The sequence below is a fragment of the Mauremys reevesii genome, linkage group 12, assembly GCF_016161935.1.
Source record: "Mauremys reevesii isolate NIE-2019 linkage group 12, ASM1616193v1, whole genome shotgun sequence".
Classification (NCBI taxonomy): Eukaryota; Metazoa; Chordata; order Testudines; family Geoemydidae; genus Mauremys; species Mauremys reevesii.
The window spans coordinates 41,440,793-41,463,748 of NC_052634.1; the positions used below are offsets into that span (position 1 = coordinate 41,440,793).

Sequence of the window (22,956 nt, forward strand, 5' to 3'; positions counted from 1 at the left end):
CTGAATTATTTGAGCTACTAAAATTTCCATTTTCTCACAGCATTTTAGGTCTCAAGGTTGTTTTAATTTGCTTATTTTTTTGGAACTAGAAATGGGGAAAGAGTACACTGAAGTCAGTGGAATTACCGCAGTGAGGGATTAGTCACATTTTTTGCCACTAACAAAACCTTTGTTAACACAGAGTTAACTTTGACAGTGAATATCTCTTACCTTCCAGAACATCGAGTTCAGTAAAACACAAACTCTGGAGAAACAGGGAATACAGAGTGAGGGTACATGCCCAGATAACCTTAACTCTGCCCTCTAGAAGAGAATCCCTGATAGCATATGAGAACAAGGAAAGGTTTGGGGACAAATTACAGCTACTTCCCAAGAGTTTGTTTCTTCTGTAATTAATTGATCCTGGCCCCATCAATTGATCCTGGCCTGGTGTCTGGCTGTGGAATTTACTGTTTACTATTTTTATCCCAGCATATTTAAAGATGAAACTGCTTTACAAAAGCTCCTTTATTCTAGGTGATACAAACAGGTCACTTCCCAGCTAGTTCAAGGAGATGGAATTTTCCTGACCCACAGGGAACTTAAACTAACATGCTCAAGATCACACATTCCTTAGGAGAAAAGGAAGGAGAAAATAAACAAACCCCACCAAACGGTTGCTGTTTCTACCCAAATGATCAATGAGACCAGAAAGTGAGACTGTGCAATTAACTGTCTGGTACTACACTGACTCTGCAGTTACTTGGATGCAGACACACCCAGCTCTACGGTTGGTAACGTACAGAGACTCTGCTGCTGCTCATGAACTAGCAGCACATGACCTCTGAACAGCTGCCATTTGAATGTATCTGAAAGTCACAAGGAACAACGATCTGTGTTAAAGGAAGGCTGCCATTTATTAGAGCCCCAGTTGATGCCGTGTGCACAAAGAGAGGATTGAATGTGTAACAGGGAGTTTGGTAAATCTTGGTTATTTTAGTTTTGTAACAGGCTCCTGTCCACCCCCAGTAGAGTTTTCAGTCCCAATGGCAACTTACTTACCAAATGTAATACAGACTAGTCCATGCCTCCCAAGTGGATGTGGTTCTTGTTCTTCTGCACATTGTAGCCCATGGAGGCCAAGGACCTGCAAATGTGTCTTCATGGGCCTTTGTTTAATTGATTAAAACAAACCTAGACACTTAGAGGATTGGAACTGATTTCAGCTGGGGACATGTTTACTAGGTTTTTACGCATTTGCACAGGAAAACATTGAGTGTGTCCATTCATTTCAGGGATCCCTATTTAGTGGAGCTCCTGAGCATACTGGAAAAGAAATTTTTTTTATTGAAGAAACAGGCTTGTAAGGGGGCACTTGGAGTTGAACCAAGGACCACTTGATCTGTAGTCAAACACTCTACCACTGAGCTATACCCCCATGACATTTGCCTAGGCAAGTCAATGATCTTAAGGATTTTGAAGGACGGGCTCTGCCTCAGAGAGCTCCTTTTCTATTCCCAGACCACAGGGGTTTTAAAAATGGGGTTTGATTAAACTTTTCATATACATGTAGACACCACAGCTTGCACACCCACCAACATAGCTTCCCCCACTGACATAGCTACCACCTCTCGGGGAGATGGGTTAACTGCATGGACGGGACAGCTCTCTCCCCTCTGCTTAGAGCAGCTTCATTATTTATGAATAGGTGGGAAATAACCTCCTGAATGGATAGGAACCAATGTACAGATATTGCTGTGTCTGTATTCAATATGGGTAACTGGTCATATTGGGCTGGATTAGTAGGAGCATTGCAAGCAGATCGAGGGAAGTGATTATTCCCCTTTAGTCAGCACTGGTGAGGCCACATCTGGGGCATTGCGTTCAGTTCCCCCCCGCATCCTCTCTGCCTCTCCCCTGAGACCCACCCTGTCCATCCAAACAGCGTCTGATGTTTTCCTGTCTAGCCGGCTTGCTTCCTAGAACGAACGCTCCTTGAGCGGGGTGATCCACAGGGAGTAGCTCAAACCTCCAAAGTGCCTGGCCAGGGGCAGGACATTAGCACAGCAAGGGAGGGGTGTGGCAGTGACATCACAAAGGCCTTTTGCAGGACCTCAGACTATTGGTCAAAGGTGGTGGGAAGGTGGTGACCTCACAGAGAGATGCTGACATCAGGCAGGCAGGCAGGACAGGGGTGAGGGGCCAGGGGAACCTCACAGACCCCTGTGGCTTTGCTTCAGCAAGTCTCCTTCTCAAGGTCTCTCTTTGAGGACTGAGAGAGTATTCGGGTTCAGGTACATGAGCGCCAGGAGGAACCTCTTTCGAGTTTTCTCCTTCCCTTTTCGTGATTTTACTAGAAAACAGCCATCCCTGTTTAGAAGGTAAGAGCCTCCTCGAGGGAAGGGATGTCCTGGGCATGTCACAGTTCAGATTCCAGTGGCCCCCCTACACTGTAAGGAAACTCTCGCCACCCTGCTCTGTGTTCGCAGCGTGGGAGAGAGCGGCATCCACGGCAGTGATTTGCTCCTGGCTGCCGGAGCAGAGCAGCAGGCTCAGCTGTCAGAACTTCCCAGAGCGATGAAAGGGGAGGGGCCCATGGCTCTGTAGCAGGAATGCAGGGCAGACGAGTTCATGGCGGGCATTGTGGGATACTGGAGGAGGCCAGTTATGGTGATATAATGAACAGCAGCATCTACACTGACACTCTGTCACTTCTAAGTTTGCTGCAAAAAGCTCTAGACCTTTCATCGAAGTCGTTTTATTTTGTCAGCAAAACAGGGCAGTTTTGTCGCCAGATGTGGCATTGCAGTGTGTGCACCAGCCACAAGCTGCTGACCGAGGTAGCGTTGTGTGTTTTTCACACACCTGAGCAATATAATTCTGCTGAAAAAACTTTGTATAGCAGACCTGGCCAACAATTCACTCGCATCACCCTCCCATTCTCTGGTCCTTCTCACGCCCCAGCTGTTGGTAAGTGAGTTCCTGCCAGACAGGATTCTATCATGGTAGAGGTTGTGGGTGCTGGTTGCTTAACTGTCTGGCCCCCGGGGCAGGATTTTGAGGTTCACCATTACTGTCTCAGAAAGCCAGCACCCATCTTGTGTTCACTTAAAACACGAGCAGGGAGATTACAACACCACAGAACTCATGGAACTCCAGGAAACGTGTAACTCTAGGTCTGGGTGAGTGTGTCTAAAATTCAGCTGTGCTGTAGAAGGTCTCCAGGAGTTGAAAGAGATGTGCCAACTCGACTGCCCTAAAGAGTTCATCAATTATTAACAAAAACTAGGGTTCATAAGTCATGGTCTTTGTAGCAGGAGGATGGTGGACTGGTCTAAAGTGCTAGTTTCAAGACTCTTTTTTCCTATCTCTTGGGTGTTCTGGCCTCTGCATAGAGAAGTGGTTTCAAATCCCACTCCTGACATGACCATCTGGAGAAAATAGCCTCACTTCAATCTCCTGTGCAACAATAGAACCCCATTTGCTTAGCTTTTCTATTCCAGTAGTTGTGAGAGAAGCTCCAAACCAGGGGGAAACAGGGCCTGTTCTCTCGACCCATCAAGTTTTGTCTTCCTTCATTCCAAGCCATTTTCTCAGATACATCCGTATTTCCCACACTATTTTGTTTAACGTTCTTTGCTTTTATGAAACTTTAGAGTCACCATTTAATTGCCACACAACTGTACTTATGAAGTGAAGTGAAACACAATATTTTTTGGATATTCTTGCAGAAGAGTTTGGCTTTCTGACCTGGAATTGAACAGGAGCTACCCGAGGGGGACATTGCTGCTCCCTTTTCTTGGCTCATCCAAAAAACATAAGTTCTTGGTGCCCTTTGTTTCCCTGTTCTTCAAAGGCAAATCAGCTGGTGTAGCAGCTACTGAGAAAGCCTTAGAAAAGGGCCCCAAAATTGACAGCAGCTGGTTTCTGTAGTGTAGTGGTTATCACATTTGCCTAACTTGCAAAAGATCCCTGGTTTAAAACCAGGCAGAAATGTTGATACTTTCCTTCCTTTGGTCTTTTATCACTCCAAGTCCTTTCTTAACTACATCCATAGCTTCTATGCTTTCTTCCTCATTATTTTTTTCCTTTCATGGAGCTTTAAATTCAGAAGGAGAGGGTTAGCCGGCATTTTGAGGGAAGGAACAGACCATCATTTGGGAGACTGCCAGCTACATAACAAATCTGAGCGTAGAAGAATCCCAACCCATTGTCCTGCATGTTTAGCTCCCAGCCAGCAGTTTTTCCCTTGCCTTTTTTTTTTTTTGAGCTAACCTTGAGTCCAGGGTGCACACACTCTCTCCGCCCCACACATCGAATCTGGCCCTGCTGCAAAGTGACCCCTAAGAACCAGCAACCTGCACGAGAGCATGACTTGGGGGAAAAGGTTTCCCATGAAGCGTATAAGCCACTGGATGCGTTGGAAAGAGGCAGGCTCTCAGCGTAACAGTCAGCAAAGAAGGCCTGTTTGGGGATGTGGCTCAGTGGTACAGTGCCTGCTTTGCATGTAGAAGGCCCTGGGTTCATTCCCCACATTTGCCTTTCACCCCTGCTGCTTTGCTCATGCCCAGCTGGTATGTGGCCCAGCCAGTCTCTCTGCACAAGTTGCAGTGATGGCAAAGTGCCAATTGCATGGAAGCTCTGGGGGGGGTTCTGCTCCTAAAGCACCAGGGTGACTCTAAGATTCCCATCCACTGAGCTGCTTGATGAGGAAGGACTGGAGAGAAGGGTCCCATCAGCACAGAGGGAGGAACAAGGACATGGAGGGGCAGTCAGTGCTGAGAGAGGTCAGTGATTTACACAAGACAGGGGACACTGGTTCTGGAGGGGACAGGAGGTGAGGGCAGCTTGTTTACAATGATGCTGATGCTGAATAGAAAAAAAGGCTGGAGTCAATGAAACAAGAGCATAGAAGGAGAAGGGCAGCTCCACAGAGGGCCCTGGTGCTCATACACCCCAGTTCATACGTACCCAACATAAGAATGGCCACACTGGGTTAGATCAACGGTCCATCTAGCCTAGTATCCTGTCTTCTTACAGTGGCCGATCCTAGGTGCCCCAGGGTTCCACAGGTTGACTGTGTGTTATGTGAAGAAATATTTCCTTTTGTTTGGTTTAAACCTGCTGCCTCTTCATTTCATTTGGTGACCCCTAGTTCTTGTGTCTAGAGGAGTAAATAACACTTCCTAATTTACTTTCTCCAACCCAATCATTGCTTTATAGACCTCTACCATCTCTTTTCCAAGCTGAAAAGTCTCAGTCTTATTAATCACTCGTCATATGAAAGCTGCTCCAGACCCCTAATCATTTTTGTTGCCCTTTTCTGAACCTTTTCCAATTACAATATATCTTTTATCGGGGGGGTGACCACATCTGCACGCAGTGTTCAAGATGTGGGTGTGCCATGGATTCCTGTAGAGGCGCCCTGGCTTGTCCTAGCTAGAGAGACTAGACAAACAGGGACCCAGCCCCCTACAGTGATCCCATGGACAAGAACCTGGTTGGGAGTGGGGTGAAGGTTTCCTCTGGACAAAGGGGAGCTGAAATCCCTCAGGGTCCTGGAACTTAAGCAATGAAAGCTTCAAACCCTTCATAGCCATGCGTTGAGGTGCATCAGCAGAAGGTTGGGCTGGAGCAGGGGTCGGCAACCGATGGCACGCGAGCCAACTTTTAATGGCACGCTGGGGCCTGCCGGGACTCCAGTGTGACATTAAAAATCCTGCCAGCACAGCAACTTGCTGGCCCCTCCCCCACCTTCCCCTGGAGGCCTGCCGCCGCGCGTGCAGCGCTCTGGGGGCCGGGGCTCCGCACTCCCGCGGGGCAGTGTTTGGCTCTGCGGGGAGTGAAAGACGCTCCCCGCTCATCCAGCGCCCTGCCGCCTTGCGCACAGCACTTTGAGGGGCGGGGCTGTGCGCGGCAGCCGGGCTCCGAATGAGCGGGAAGCCTCATGGTAAGGGGTCCGGGGCTGGGGGAGGGGGTTGGGGTAAGCGGGGGGCAATCAGGGGACAGGGAGCAGGGTGGGTTGGATGGGGTGGGATCCTGGGGGTGGTTGGGATGGGGGTCTCTGGAGGGGGCAGTCAGGGACCGGGGGGGTGGATGGGGCATGGGAGTCCCGGGGTCTGTTAGGGGGTGGGGGGGTGGATAGGAGACAGGGCAGTCAGGGAACAGGGAGCAAGGAGGGTCCTGGGGGCACAGTTAGGGTGGGAGGGTCTCTGGGGTCAGGGAACAAGGAGCTGAGGGGTTGGATGAGTCGGGAGTTCTGGGGGGGCTGTCAGGGGGCGGGGAGCGGTTAGATAGGCATGGGAGTCCGGGAGGTTCTGTCTGGGTGCGGGGGTGTGGATAAGGGTTGGGGCAGTCAGGGGACAGGTAGGGGGTAGGGTCCTAGGGGGGCCGTCAGGGGACACGGGGCAGGGAGGCTTAGATAGGGAGTGGGGTCCCAGGAGGGGGTCGTCGGGACCAGGAACGGGGGGGGAGTTCAGGGGCAGTCACCCAGCCCTCTGCCTGGAGCCCTGACCCCCCCCACACACCCCCAGGCCCCCGCCCTGAGCCCTGTACCACCCACCCTCTGTTGACTCCTTCACCCCTCCACCCCCACATGACTCCAGCCCTGACTCTGGCACCCCCACACATCCCCAGCCCCACTCCTCTGATACCTGCACCCCTCACATGCCCCAGCCCTGACTCTTGCACCCCCCACATCCCCACATCCCATGCACCCCGCACATCCCCACCCCCACCCTGAGCACCAAACGGGAGCTCCTGCACCCCTCCGCACATTCCCACCTGCACCCCTCACACCAAATGGGAGCTCCCCAGGTAAGTGCCCCCACAGCCAAACCTCCTGCCCCAACCCTGAGCCCCCTCCCTCATTCTAGCCCCTGGCCAGACCCTTCATCCCCAGCCCTGTGCTCGGTCCACTCCCACCCTCAGCTCAGTGCAGAGAGAGGAAGAGAATGGGCCAGAACCAGGGAGAAGGTAGGTACCCACTGTACGTGGGCAGGGCCGGGACCCCAGACCGACAGTGGGCTGAGCGGGTCCGGCAGCCGGGATCCCGGCTGGCAGCAGCCGGTGGATGGAACCCCTGAGCGGCAGTGGGCTGAGCCGCTGCCAGTCTGGGGTTCTGGCTGCCAGACCCTTCCCAGCTGGGGTCCCGGCCGCAGGGCCCGCTCAGCCCACTGCCAGCCTAGGTGAACAGAACCCCAGACCAGCAGCAGGCTGAGCGGGCCAGCGGTGTAAGATCAACATTTTAATTTAATTTTAAATGAAACTTCATAAACATTTTGAAAACCTTGTTTATTTTACAATACACTAGTTTAGTTATATAATATATAGACTTGTAGAGAGAGACCTTCTAAAAAACATTAAAATGTATTACCGGCACCCGAAACCTTAAATTAGAGTGAATAAATGAAGACTTAGCACACCACTTCTGAAAGGCTGCCAACCCCTGGGCTGGAGGAACCTAGAGAGTACATTTCTGATCTACATTTCTATTTGTTTGGTTTTTGTAGGTTAAATTAATTCAGTCTCTGGTCCACTCTCTCCCAAGGGTGTAATGTTGCTGTGCACAATGAGAAATCTTGGGGAAAGATTGAAATGAAATGGAAGCAGCATATGGTGGCAGAACCTAAGGAATTAAAAGCCCATTGATTCTTATGTGTGTGCATTGACTCTGAACCAGAAGTGTAATTTTTCTCGCTTTGTGGTTGCAGACAGTAAAATATTTAAATATCCATCAGGGATGGTCTAGACAGTATTTGGTCCTGCCATGAGGGCAGGGGACTGGACTCAATGACCTCTCGAGGTCCCTTCCTGTCCTAGAGTCTATGAATCTATGAAACTCTGGCTTTTCCTGAATGCTGTAGACTGTGAGTTCCTGGGAAAGGGCAGGGGGAGAGGGAGCAAAAGGAGAAAGGCAGAGACACTGGAGAAGAATAATGGGGGGAGAAGAAAGAGACAGAGAACACAGAGAGACAATCAATGATTGAAGATGTCCCAACTCCATCTTGCTCCTCACAGGTGTTCAGAAAGCTGGGTAGTTGTAGGTTTCAAATATCAAGAGGCTCTCCACATACCTGATCTCTCTCCCCCGGCTCCCATTTTAGCATTAACTTTTATTTTGAAATGTTTGGCTTACCCCTGATCTTCTCTTTCCCTAACTGTATTGCAAGTTGGGTGGGTTTTTTGTTGTTTTTTTGCTTCCCTTTTGTTCATATCAATATAATTGTAACAGCAAAGGAAGCTGTAGGAGCAAAAACTGACTCAAAACTTTATTTCCCCATCATGCAGGAACAGGGTACAAACATCGCACACAGCTGGAATCATCACATGGAAGCCAGGGGATGGGAGATGCAGGTTTCCAAGTGTTCTGTCTTCTCAGATGACACATTCCAGCCCCTTGTATTCCTCCCTCCTGTGTGACCTGCTGGGCTTTGACACATTTATTGTCTCATTCTATGGATAATGTGATTGTAACACAACGTGACTGAAATTAAACCACTTCCAGACAAGGAACCAACAAAAGAGAAAAGCCATTATTGCATTGGCTGGGAATTGAAGCCAGGTCAACTGTTTGGAAGGCAGCTATGCTCACCACTATACCACCAACACAGCTGGCAGGAGCAGCTTTCCTGCAGGCTACGTGTGCTGGCAAAGGGGGTTACACGTGACCATGGAGCTAGTAAGCAGGGTGGATGGGCTGGAAGCCGCCTGACAGCTGGGAGCAGAGTTAGGGGGCAAAGGTGAAAACAGATCTCATTGGGAGCTGGCCCCACACCCAACCTGCCTCTAGGAGAGGGGAACTGAAGCTCAACTTCAATCATAGAAAACTCTTCCCTAAGAAGGAAGGGGACGGCTTGTTTTAAAGACAAGGTTTGTGGGTTTTGCCCACTACATACAGAGGGGCTGGATAGCGCTGAGTCCAGACAAGACTCTGGTAGGATAAGGAAGAAACTCAGGCTGCCAGTGAGCTGAAGGAGGGAGATGATATTTTGACAGCGATGGACACCTCATCTTAAAGGCCTTTGTCTGCCTCCTTCTAGTGACTGTTTGGCACAGGAATGCAGCCCCCGCTCCTGGGTGGCTCCTGTGGAAATAATATTTCTGTGCAAAACACAAAAGCTTTTCACAGAAAGGAGGGAAAGGAAATGGCCATGCAGTGCGACAGGAATGTAAGGAATGAAACAGCAGATACTTCTCCCACGTGCATTGACTTTGAACCTTGTTGTTTGCCGTGTTGTTATATCCCTGTTGTTCCCTGGACATGAGAGGTGGGGCAGGGAGGTGGGGGCTCAGATATCGTCTTTCAAAGGACCAAGGAAGGGAGTGTTATAACACAAGAAGTAGGAGGAGTCACCAAATGAAATGAATAGGCTACAGGTTTGAAACGAAGTATTTCTTCACAACGCACAGTTAACCTGGGGAACTCTTTAGCAGAAGATGTTGTGAAAGCCAAGACTAGAACAGAGTTCAAAAAAGAACTAGAGAAGTGCACAGAGGATAGGTTCATCGATGGCTATTAGCCAGGATGGGCAGGGATGGTGTCCCCAGCCATTGTTTTCCAGAAGCTGGGAATGAGCAACAGGAGAACCACAGAGCAATGACAAAGCCAGGCTGTCATGGGCCAGCAGCTAGGGGGATGCACTAAAAATCCAGTGGAGTCATCCCCCTCCTCTCCACCCCCAAGCAGCTTTGAATCTTGATGACTCTGATGCTGAAATTCCACTGCCTCAGCATCCTCAATCCCCACTGGAGGCCAGTGTAGAGTCTTTAGATCTCTGTTCATATTTCATACTCCAGCTGATGCACCATTCCTGCCCAGCAACTCACCGTCTGCCCCAGGAGAACCAGCTGGTGGGCCGCACCCACAGGCAGACAACTTATACCGCTCCCCTCAGAGCAGCAGCCGCAGCAGTTGGCAGCTAATCCCCACCTAAGGCTTTGGGGAAGGAGATGGGGATCACGTGTTATTTCTTTCGTACATCGAGTCTCACTGTGTTTGAACATATTTCTCTCTAACTCTGATATAAATTTAGAGCCCCTCCCCCCCATTTCGGCTTTGTAAGAGCCTCATTTCTGTACATAAAACATAAGAACAACCATACTGAGTCAGACCAATGGTCCATCCTGCCAAGTGTCCTATCTCCCAAGAGTGGTCAAAGCCAGATGCTTTAGAGGGAATTAACAGAACATGTAATCATGAAGTGATCCATCCCGTTGCCCATTCCTGGCGTCTTTACAGATGTGAACACAAAGAGACACTTGCAGCTACTTAGAATCAGAGAAGATTAGGGTTGAAAGAAACCTCAGGAGGTATCTAGTCCAAGCCCCTACTCAAAGCAGGACCAATCCCCAACTAAATCATCCCAGTCAGGGCTCTGTCAAGCCGGGCCTTACAAACCTCTAAGGATGGAGATTGTACCACCTCCTAGGGAACCCATTCCAATACTTCACCACCCTCCTAGTGAAAAAGTTTTTCCTAATATCCAACCTAGACCTCCCCCACTACAACTTGAGACCATTGCTCCTTGTTCTGTCATCTGCCACCACTGAGAACAGCCGAGCTCCATCCTCTTTGGACCCCCCTTCAGGTAGTTGAAGGCTGCTCTCAAATCCCCACCTCACTCTTCTCTTCTGCAGACTAAATAACTCCAGTTCCCTCACCCTCTCTTCATAAATCATATGCCTAGGTCTCCTAATAATTTTTGTTGTCCTCCACTGAACACTCTCCAATTTGTCCACATCCTTTCTGTAGCGTGGGGGGGGGGGGGCGCGGGGGGGAACTGGATGCAGTACTCCAGATGTGGCCACATCAGTGCCAAATAGAAGGGAATAATCACTTCCTTTGATCTGCTGGCAACATTCCTACTAATGCTGCCCAATATGCTGTTAACCTTCCTGGCAACAAGGGCACATTATTGACTCATATCCAGCTTCTTGTCCACTGTAATGCCCAGCTCCTTTTCTGCAGAACTGCCACTTAGCCAGTCTGTCCCCAGCCTGAAGCGGTGCATAGGACTCTTCCATCCTAGAGAGTAGGAATCTCCACTTGTCCTTGTTGAACCTCATCAGATTTCTTTTGGCCCAATTCTCCAATGTGTCTAGGTCACTCTGGACCCAAACCCTACCCTCCAGCGCTTGGATTCTTTATGTGCTTTCACAGAGCGAAGAGCACATGTTCCATGATTTCATACAGCAGAGTTTTATGCTATAGGGAGCTTTCCCTGTGTGGATCAACATAGACGCACATTGTGACCCTTCTCAGGGTGCTGAGGGCCGTGAGTCTCCTTGTGGCCACCTGCCACGAGGAAGAGGGACTTTTGCATTTGGCAGCTGGATGTTAGTGACCAAACTCACCACCCTGTCAGGCAGTCAAGCACCCTCCTCTGAGCTACAGCAACCTTGACAGTTGACAACAAAGACACCTTAACCCCTCAGTTCCTTCAATGTGTCCCCCTCTGGGGTCCAGCTCCAATCACCAGATACTCGGGGTATGTCTATACTATCTGCCGAATTGGCGGGCAGCGATCGATCCAGCGGGGGGGGGTGTCGATCTATCACGTCTAGTGTAGATGCAATAAATCGATCCTCGAGTACTCTTCTGTCGACCACTGTACTCCAGCTCAGTGAGAGGTGCAGGAAGAGTCTACGGGGGAGCTGCAGCAGTCGACTCACCGCGACAAAGACACCATGGTAAGTCGATCTAAGTACATCAACTTCAGCTACGTTATTCATGTAGCTGAAGTTGCGTAACTTAGATTGATTCCTCCCTAGAGTAGACCAGGGCTCAGAAAATCCCAGATCCTCTCTGCCCGAAGCAATGGTACATCCCAGGTTACCAGTTTTACTGTAGCCCACTGCTACTGGATCACACATAGCACTTGAGCACAGTTATTGAACAGAGGGAAATTTCTTTAACGAGGGACAGAGATTTAAACAAACAAATGTGAATGATGGAAACCAACTCTTACCAACAAAACAAAATCACAAAATGCAACCTACACTTTTTAATAGTTACCTTTCCTACCTAAGTAGATTGAAGTGTGAGGTGACAGTCTATTGCAGTGACTGCTAGTCCCTAGGAGCCAGGGCCCTGCCTTTCTTGAAGCACCATTGGTCATTAGTGATCTCCTTGGTGAATAGAACCAGAGTGTTTCTCTCCACCGTGTTATAAAATGAATCAGTCTTTTGTGTATATTCACAGAAAGGATCATTTCCTCATTGTCATATTGCCGTTTACACTTCCACAGGGTTTCGATGTCTATAATTTGTCTTTGATAGTTTTCCATTGGCTTTTCTGGGCTGGTGCAAAGGTTGACAATGCAGCAACACATCACATAACTGGCTAGCAAGGGATGGGTGACAATTCCCTCCCACTTGAATGGGCCATTCCCAACAAGACCTTTGATTGGGGTGACTCACTTTCATGACAATACCATATGGGCATAATTTTCCATATACTAACATGACTCCTTCAATAGGACTCATACACACCTCTTGCAATGATCAGGAGTAACAATAATTTACAAGCTTTCAGTAGAGAGCTCACTGCTATGCTTCCTGGATAAATATCATAAAAATCAGTGCATTAGGTGTGATGAGTTTGTCAGGTCTGAGGCAGGAGTTTCTTGTGAATTACTTTGACCTCTCTGCCAATTGGAACCAAAGAGCATTTATCACACATGCACTGAGCTACACAGTCACACTCTGATAGAACAGAAAGGCCAACACCAAAAATAGAGAAAGGAACAATCAGATACTAAAATGACAACGGTTGGAACTCAAAATTTCTCTCAGTCTTTGGACTGATGGGTACTAAGAGCTTTTCCCTCAGTTGAACCAGGTGATCGGACAGCTGGCTCAGCCCTCCATACTAGCAGATTTCTCACATATAGGGAGATGGGTCAAAATTGGAATTGATGTCATGACTCGCTTCCCAGAGGGGATCAATCTGTCTAAGGCTATGTTTACCCTTCAAACACTGGAAATATTCTTCTGACAACGTAACACTGTCTACACTGGGGCTTTGGTCACATTAACTACTTCTCTCAGTGGAGTGGATTTTTCACACCCCTGAGAGATGTGGCCATGTCAACACAGCTTTTCAGTGTAGACCAGCCTCTAGATGGCTTTTAGATATGAAAGGCAATGGACTTCAGCCTTTTCCTTGGCATTGATGGTTGACAACTGCAGCTTTCCTACCTGCTGGACACATCCTATGACAAATGTCAGGCCTTTCCTTTGCAAATTAGAGAATTGGGGAAGTCAGTGACGCTTACAGTGTAAGTAGGTAAAAACTTACACAACTTGTCTCCTCGAGAAGTTTTCCTTTTAATAGAAATTGACTTTGAAGCTAAGCAAAGTATGCTCTATCTGAAATACAAAAAAAATAAAACCTATACAGACCCAATATTCTCTTATACACTCTTTCTAACACCTATTCTCCCATCCCAACCTTTGGAGTGAGGTTTTCTACCAGGTTTACACTACAGGGGGTAAATTAAATCAAATTAACTTTTGAAGATTAACCATCATTTCCTGTACAACTAAAAAAAGAAAAAACCACAAGACAACTTTCAGTTTTCCAAAATAATTCAGATTATCAAATAACTAGTCTCTTACTCTAACCAATAACATCACCTATGATTTGATTTTCACTAGTAACACTAATATATTCTAAGATCACAAATTCTGGTCACATATTTAGTTTTCTTTTAATCCCCATTGCCAACAACTGAACCTTGGCTCAAGTTGTGGTTTGTCCCAACACTTCTGTGAGTTCATATATCTCTGGTTCTTCTGCCAGGCGTGTTGGTGGAAGGGGTCTCCTATGTGGGAATGTTAGCATCACGAGGAAAAATACCTCTCTTTTCACACTTTAAATCTTTCAAAGTAGTAGGAAGTAGGGGAGAAGTGATACAAATGCAGAAAACACAGGAGAAAACTGTCTGGGCTACACTAAAGACATTTATCGGTATAATTATTGCTCAGGGGTGTGAAAAATCGATATAGCTGAGCAACATAGTTACACAGCTCTAATCCCCTATGTAAATAGTGCTACATCAGCAGGAGAGCTTCTCCTGCCAACATAGCCATCTGAGACAATATTGATTTAAACAATTGAACTACACTGTGATCATATGCACTTCCTTCAGTTAGTTGGGGGTCTGCTGTTGTTCACAATTTCCAAGTGGAGATTTTAGATCACTGCTGTGTCTTTGTTAGCATGGCCAGTAAATTGGAGAGTTCTCTTCTATTGACAGAACTGAACTTGAACTTTCTCCATATCATCATGGACGGATGGGGAAAAGCAAAGCTGAAGTGAGAAATGATGACTTTAGCAAACGGTCATTTGTCTTAAACTCTCCAATAAATCTGAGCTGAACTAATATCTAATTGTGTGACCACACAGCCATCAAGAAAGATAGAAACCGAGATCACAGAGAGATAAAATACATGACAATGAACGTGTAAACTGAAATTCCAGAGCAGATTACATCTAATTATTTAGAATCAGGACAAGAGATTCTCCCATCACATTCTCCTCTGAACCATTCAAACATATTTCAGTGAGTAACTGTCTCAATAGTCAGTTATGTTATTTACAACATGTTTAGTATCCTAGCATTGCCATAATGGGGGAAAAAACAGCCACCTTGCCAGAAGTGGCTTTACCAATAGATGGAACCTGGGATTTAAACTCAAAATGATCACACTGCGATTAGGATCCATTTGAATTCCCCTTCCTGGTCTTTGATACTTTTCTCACCAGTCATAGCAACTCTGGCATAGGATTAAATAAGTCAAAGCATCATCTCCAAGCACAGACAACTGAGAACTCTTCATCACATGACACTTTGAGAAGTGGAGGGGTAGAATGTGATGACGATAAACTCTGCCTGGTTCAGACAAAAGGTAACAGTTCTGCAGTGATGGGGAAGGAGGGAATCTCTGAGTCACCCCATCTCCTTCCAAGTATCAGAGGAGTAGCTCTGTTAGGGTACATCTATACTTACCAGCCGGGTCGACGGGTAGCGTTCGACTTCTCGGAGTTCGAACTATCGCGTCTAATCTAGATGCGATAGTTCGAACTCCGAACGTGCTCCCGTCGACTCTGGAACTCCACCACCGCAAACGGTGGTGGCGGAGTCGATGGGGGAGCCGCGGACTTTGATCCCGCGGCGTCTGGACAGGTAAGAAGTTCCCCCCCCCCACAAGTGTAGAGCAGGCCTTAGTCTGGATCTGCAAAATGTGACAAAGAGTCCTGTGGCACCTTGTAGACTAACAGACATATGGGTGCATGAGCTTTCGTGGGTGAATCCCCACATCGTCAGATACATGTAGCGGAAATTACCAGAGGCGGGTGTAAATATGCAGGCAAGAATCAGTCTAGAGCTAACAAGGTTAGTTAAATCAGGGAGGATGGGCCCCTCTTCTAGCAGTTGAGGTGTGAACACAAAGGGAGGAGAAACTGCTTTTGTAGTTGGCTAGCCAGGGACAGTCTTTGTTTAGTCCTGAGCTGATGGTGTCAAATTTGCAGATGAACTGAAGCTCAGCAGTTTCTCTTTGAAGTCTGGCCCTGAAGTATTTTTGCTGCAGGATGGCACTTTTAAATCTGCTATTGTGTGTCCAGGGAGGTTGAAGTGTTCTCCTACAGGTTTTTGTATATTGCTTATGCTCCAGTACGTATTTTAGTCTATAAGGTGCCACAGGACTCTGTCGCTTTTTACATCTCCTTCCAGTATCACAGAGGCTGAAATGACAATTTTTTCCTGCCCCTGCTCTTCATTTAAATGTAATATGAAAAGTTCCCATGATAACTGCTCTTCAGCACAACATGAGAACAACTGGCAATGATACAATCTGTAACACTGGTGACTCTAACAATAACTTTGCAATAGGAGGAATGGTATAAATGTGACGCTCCCTGGTTCCTGATAGGAAGGGCACACCTGAATTACTTATGGGAGAATGGAGTTGATAGAAAGGATAAATGAGTCCACCTCAAAGAGGTCAAACTGCAAAATGCAAAAATAGGCCACTCACTCATCTGGACAAGCTGAGGGATATCGGTGCTTCAAACAGCTTTTAAAAGTGGGAATCAGGAAAGTATTAAAGTAGTGATAGCCCTAGAGGGTTTATGGTGTTGATCCCCCTTGCAGATTCTCTGATGGCTCACATGGGCTCAGTGGCAAGACAAGGTTTTCCCACACTAATTGCTTCCATTGGGTCGCATACCTGTGTGGATTCTGAGATGGGTAAGAAGGTGTGAGCTGTGATTGAAGGTTTTCCCACACTCACTGCATTTATAAGGTCTCTCACCGGTGTGGATTTTGTGATGTTTAGAAAGGCCTGAGCTGCTAGTCAAGTTTTTCCCACACTCATGACATTCATAGGGCCTCTTCCCTGTGTGGATTCTCTGATGCCTAATAAGGTCTGAGCTGGTAATAAAGGTTTTCCCACACTCACTGCATTCATAGGGCCTCTCCCCTGTGTGGATTCTCTGATGTCGAGAAAGGATTGATCTGTAATTGAAGGTTTTCCCACACTCATGACATTCATAGGGCCTCTTCCCTGTGTGGATTATCTGATGTTTAGAAAGGTGTGAGCTGGTAATAAAGCTTTTCCCACACTCATGACATTCATAGGGCCTCTCCCCTGTGTGGATTCTCTGATGTTTAGAAAGTCCTGAACTGCTAATGAAGCTTTTCCCACACTCACGGCATTCATAGGGCCTCTCCCCTGTGTGGATTCTCTGATGAATAGAAAGGGCTGAGCTGCAAGTGAAGGTTTTCCCACACTCACTGCAATCAAAGAGCCTCTCCCCTGTGTGGATTCTCTGATGTTTAGAAAGGCCTGAACTGCGACTGAAGGTTTTCCCACACTCACGGCATTCATAGGGCCTCTCCCCTGTGTGGATTCTCTGATGTTTAGAAAGGCCTGAACAGCTAATGAAGCTTTTCCCACACTCACTGCATTCATAGGGCTGCCTCTCCCCTGTGTGGATTCTCTGATGTTTAGAAAGGGCTGAGCTGCAAGTGAAGGTTTTCCCACATTCACTGCATTCATAGGGCCTCTCCCCTGTGTGGATTCTCTGATGAACAGAAAGGGCTGAGCTGTAAGTGAAGGTTTTTCCACACTCAGTGCATGTATTTTTCCTCTTTCCCATGAGGACTTCCTGCTGTGTTGTGGTTTCCTTGACGCTTTTCTGAGTTCCCCGACAGGAAATAAATTTACCCATTTTCTCCTCTGGCTGGTTTCCTTGCTCTCTTTCTGGTCTGTGCTGAATCTCACAGGATTTTCCCTGCTCATGACTCCAGGACACATTCCTTTTCGATCTTTGCGATAATTCTCTGTGTTTAGCCACTTTCTCAACATTTTCCTGCTGAGAATTCTGCTCCTCTTTCTCACATACCATTGCGTCACCTGCTGTGATAGAGACAGAAACCTCAGACAGGGATGGAAAGGGGAAGGCCAAACCAAAACAAGTGCTGGAGAGACGTCAAATAAAAATCGGGAACTGAACTCCCCCAACTTCTTCCCCAAACAGGAGAGAGGAGGGGATCAATTCGGCCCTCACATCCCATCCAAACTCACAGGGGAAAGGGAGGAAGCTACTGCCTGGTGTCTGCTAGGGTCTACAGGAAGCCATGAGCTATATTTACCCTGAGGATACGACCCCTGCTAGGGACAATAATGAACTGAGAAACCTTCCAAGGGCTTTGTAGGGCATCCCAGATGTTTCCTTCAGGCACTTACAGATTCTGAGTTGGTTTAATCTTTCCTCACCTGTGCAGGGAACTCTCAGGATCTCTCTTTCCTCTGAACCCTGGAGGTCTGGGACCCATGGCTCATCCCCTTGTTCCAGATGGGAGATTATATGAGGTTTGGAAACTGGAAACCTTGCTCAGATGAAAGAAAACAAAGGAGTTCAGCTGATTTCATATGACTGTGTCATAAAAAACACTATTAATTTAACTTCAGTGCTTTCTGTGACCCAGTGTGCCTGGGGCAGTCCACACTGAAAATGCCAAGATCAGGGCAGACTGAAAAAGGGAGAGCAGATGCTCCCAAAACTGGTGGTTAACACGGAAGTTAAATTCACCGATCAGTCACCAAGTGTGCTTCTGATCCCAAAAAATGGTTATCGAGAAACTGAAAAAAGACATCACACGGCCCCCTTTACTGCATTCCAGTTCTCTGACTCCCAATCAGCACCTAGGTCCGGCACAGTGAGAAGTTATTTAAAAACTCTGATCACATAAACAAAGTGTTCTTCTGACCCCAGAGTCAGCCACATTACCAGGTCTGTATAGGTTTGGATCTTACCCAGAATACTATGATGCCAGCCAATCCTTAGCATCTAAACTAAAGGTTTATAAGCAAGAAAGCATCTCAACTAAAGGTTTATTATAAAAGAAGGAAAGAAAAAGGAAGTTGTTAAAATGGGAAAACAATGAGATACATTCAGAAATCTATATATCTGGTTCTTAGCAGTATTGGTGAGTTTCTGGCTTGAAAGGCTCTCTGGTAATGATTTTTTGCCCCAGATCCCTAAGTGGCCCCCTCAAGGATTGAACTCACAATACTGGGTTTAGCAGGTCAATGCTCAAACCACTGAGCTATCCCTCCCCCCACATCATTCAGTCCTTTGTTCCAGGGTTCAGTTTGTAGAAAAGCTGCTCCAGAGGTAGGAAGATGGACTAAAGACAAAATGGAGATGATGCAGCTGCCCTTTATATTCCTTTTGCCAAGTGGCTTCTACTTCCTGTGTCCCAAACACAAGCTTCACAGCACATGGCATGGAAAAGCCTTGGAGGTCTCAGTACACAGGCATATCCCTGCATGTCTTGCTGACTCAATAGGTGTCTCCCCTTGATCCTTTCAATGGGTTCATTGTACAGCTGATGACCCCGGATGGGCCATCGAACAGGCTGGGCAGCACTGATGCCAATATGTCTGGGGGTGTCACTCAGAAACACTACACAAGTCTGGAATACAGATATACCCTACATATCTATAACTCACAATACAAAGATAGACACAAGATTATCAAACTTGGAAAATCATAACATTTTCATTGACACCTTACATGGCATATCTAGCACGATTCATTGCAATTTCATCATATTGGTATTTATAATAAAATAATAATAATATAAAATGTCTCTCAATTCCATAGAGTGTCACTTAATAAACCAGTGAATTCCCAGGACTGGTTCCCCAGGTGTTTGAAGATGCAGAACACCTTGCTTGTGAAGGATTGAAATACCCACATATATGTTGGGAACACACAGACGGACACTGTGCAAGTCTGTGCCCCTATGTTCACTCTTCTAGAAAATTATGATCAATTTTGTTCATAGTATGTGTCATGGCTGAATCTCCACTCTGTCACTCCGAGTGCAGAAAGTGGGGGCCCGCCAGGATTCTAAAATTAATTTGTGCAACTCTAATAAGAACATAAGAAAGGCCGTACTGGGTCAGACCAAAGGTCCATCTAGCCCAGTATCTGTCTACCGACAGTGGCCAATGCCAGGTGCCCCAAAGGGAGTGAACCTAACAGGCTTTACAAGTAATCTCTCTCCTGCCATCCATCTCCATCCTCTGACAAACAGAGGCTAGGGACACCATTCTTACCCATCCTGGCTAATAGCCATTTATGGACTTAGCCACCATGAATTTATCCAGTCCCCTTTAAACATTGTTATAGTCCTAGCCTTCACAACCTCCTCCGGTAAGGAGTTCCACAAGCTGACTGTGTGCTGGGTGAAGAAGAACTTCCTTTTATTTGTTTTAAACCTGCTGCCTATTAATTTCATTTGGTGACCCCTAGTTCTTGTATTATGGGAATAAGTAAATAACTTTTCCTTATCCACTTTCTCAACATCACTCATGATTTTATATACCTCTATCATATGCCCCCTTAGTCTTCTCTTTCCAAGCTGAAGAGTCCTAGCCTCTTTAATCTTTCCTCATATGGGACCCTCTCTAACCCCTAATCATTTTAGTTGCCCTCTTCTGAACCTTTTCTAGTGCTAGAATATCTTTTTGAGGTGAGGAGACCACATCTGTACACAGTATTCAAGATGTGGGCGTACCATGGATTTATATAAGGGCAATAATATATTCTCAGTCTTATTCTCTATCCCCTTTTAATTATTCCTAACATCCTGTTTGCTTTTTGACCGCTCTGCACACTGCGTGGACATCTTCAGAGAACTATCCACGATTACTCCAAGATCTTTTTCCTGACTTGTTGTAGCTAAATTAGCCCCCATCATGTTGTATGTATAGTTGGGGTTATTTTTCCCAATGTGCATTACTTTACATTTATCCACATTAAATTTCATTTGCCATTTTGTTGCCCAATCACTTAGTTTTGTGAGATCTTTTTGAAGTTCTTCACAATCTGCTTTGGTCTTAACTATCTTGAGCAGTTTAGTATCATCTGCAAACTTTGCCACCTCACTGTTTACCCCTTTCTCCAGATCATTTATGAATAAATTAAATAGGATTGGTCCTAGGACTGACACTTGGGGAACACCACTAGTTACCCTCTCCATTCTGAGAATTTACCATTAATTCCTACCCTTTGTTCCCTGTCCTTTAACCAGGCTTGTATTAAACCCCAAAGTTACAGCTTTTCTCTGACCTTGGCTTGGTAAATGCTGCCACCACCCAAATGCAAAAACCCAAACCCTTGGACCCAGGAAGGAGCACTTGAGAATTCTTGCCTCTGGGGTAGCCTCAAGCCCTTTCACCTCTCCGGGAAAGAGCTGAGAAAGAAAACAGAGGACATTAGCTGTGGCTACCAGCTAATCAAACAACATGCACAAACCTCTTAGGACACCAAAAATCCAACCCTGTTCTTAAAAGAGGTAAATTTTATTAAAATTGAAAAGGAAAACAATAAATCTGGAACTTAGGCTTTTGCTAGATCTTAAAAGAAACAATTGTTGTAAGCACCCAAAATAGCTTTCTTGGGGGTTCAGCTTAAAGCTTAGGCCTGGTCTACACTAAAAAGGGGGTTCGAATTAGGGTACGCAAATTCAGCTACGGGAATAGCGTAGCTGAATTCGAAGTACCCTAATTCGAACTACTCACCCGTCCAGACGTGGCGGGGTCGAACTCCGCGGCTCCCCCGTCGACTCCACCACCGCCGTTTGCAGTGGTGGAGTACTGGAGTCGTCCGCGGCGCTTCTGGAGTTTGAACTATCGCGTCTAGATCAGACGCGATAGCTCGAACTCCGAGAAGTCGAACTCACCGCGTCGACCAGGAAGGTAAGTGTAAACGTACCCTTAGAAGCAAAAAAAAGCATCTGGGATAGCACAGAGGAGCTCCAAAAGCCAAAATAAAAAATATAAATCTGATTGTGTTTGTCTAAACTTCCCTGTCCAAAACATTTCTTCTAGGGATGGAAGATGAATTTTCCAACCTGCTTCAAGCCACACACAGCATTGCTACTCTGTGTCGCCTTCTCCAGAGAACAACAGACAAAGGGAAAGTTACTGTCCCATTTAAAAAAGTTCTAGCCTTTCCATTGGCTCTTTTGGTCAGGTGCCCACTCCTTTTCTTTTACCTATGGCCTTGTTAACCCTTTACAGGTAAAGCAAGCAGAGAAGTCACACCACCAAGGATTTTACAGCAATCTGGCTGTCTGGGTGTTTATAAAAGGGAGATCCCTCCCCTTCATTTATCACTATATGGCTTGTGAGGTATCATTTGAAGACAATCTACTGAATATCCTCCTTAAAATGTGTAGCAACATTGTATGTAAAGTTATGAGATTTTACGGTATGATATTACTGAAAAAGTTGCAACCCTAACCCCAAGTTCCTCAGAGATAGCAAGGCAAAAGCTGGTCAAATAGCCATTCTCCAGGAGGGGGAAGGCGTGAAGAAGACATTTACATTCCATCACAGGGACCACTTGAAGCTCATATCTATGACAGCCTGTCTCCATGATTCAGCTGAGAACTGGATTTGTTTCTAGTACAAAGGACTGAATTATAAAGAGATGTGAGGAAAATGCATGAGACTCTCTCTCTCTCTCTCTCTCTCCCCCTCCCCTTCCCTCTGCTCATGACAACTCCTGAAGAACTGAATGTGGGCAGCAGGGGCAGGTTAGAGGGATTCCCAGCTGAAAGGAAAGCCAGCCTGTCTCAGCAGATGGTGAGAGAAACATTTGTTTTAAATCCGTTTTAGCTGGTTAACTTAGACGTTAGTTTGTGCTTTATCTTGCATTTCTTTTGTAAACAATTCTGACTTTTATGCCTCATTACTTGTAGCCACTGGAAATCTTTTTTTTTTTCAGTAGTTAACAATCTTGGTTTATTGTTTTATCTAACCAGTGTGTTTGGATTAAAGTGTGTTGGAAACTCCATTTGGAATAACAAGGCTGGTGCATGTCATTTTCCATTGATGAAATAACAGATTTCATATGAGCTCCCACTGTTCAGTAGTGTGCTGGACAGGACAAGATGCACATTTCTGGGGGATGTCTGGGAGCAGAGAATTTTCTGGGGTTCTCCGGTGGGGTACTGTAATTCGGGAGTTGCTGACTAGCAGCACTCAAAACTGTGTAGCTGGGAGCGAGTTACACGCTGGAGACTGCGTGTTACCTGCCCAGGAGTGGCTGCTCTCACAGTAGAGCAGTGTAAAAGGCACCCCAGCCTGGGGAACTGAGGGGACACAGCTGTTCAACAGTCCAGATTGTACTGTGCTTAATGTCACAGACACTCAATTTCAAAGTCTCTTAAAACACATAGAAAGTAAATCCATGTCCCAGAAATTGAAGTCTCCAGAGAGAGGGCAAGTCTCCCTGGCTCTGCTTCTTGCTGACAGACAGGTCCAGAGACAAAGAGAGAGTCCTGGGGAAGCTGGAAACATAAGCGTGGGGCTCAGTGGAGAAAGGGGAGAGGAACAGCAGGGATATTACTGAATGCAGCATCTCAGCACTACTAGATGTCAGGATAA

General features: G+C 46.6%; 1 protein-coding gene, 1 non-coding gene and 1 pseudogene across 2 annotated transcripts; 1 reads left to right on the plus strand and 2 right to left on the minus strand.

Annotated features, from left to right (window-relative positions):
* LOC120375815 overlaps positions 1-22,956 on the plus strand; it is a 451,158-nt pseudogene that overhangs the window by 201,436 nt on the left and 226,766 nt on the right.
* TRNAC-ACA lies at positions 1,346-1,417 on the minus strand. The gene has a single exon. It is a non-coding gene; the product is annotated as a tRNA-Cys (tRNA).
* On the minus strand, positions 16,109-17,152 carry LOC120375823 (zinc finger protein 345-like; the record flags this gene model as incomplete). Its single annotated transcript, XM_039496766.1, has 1 exon — positions 16,109-17,152. A coding segment is annotated over one exon (963 nt), but the record flags the coding sequence as incomplete, so codon positions are not given.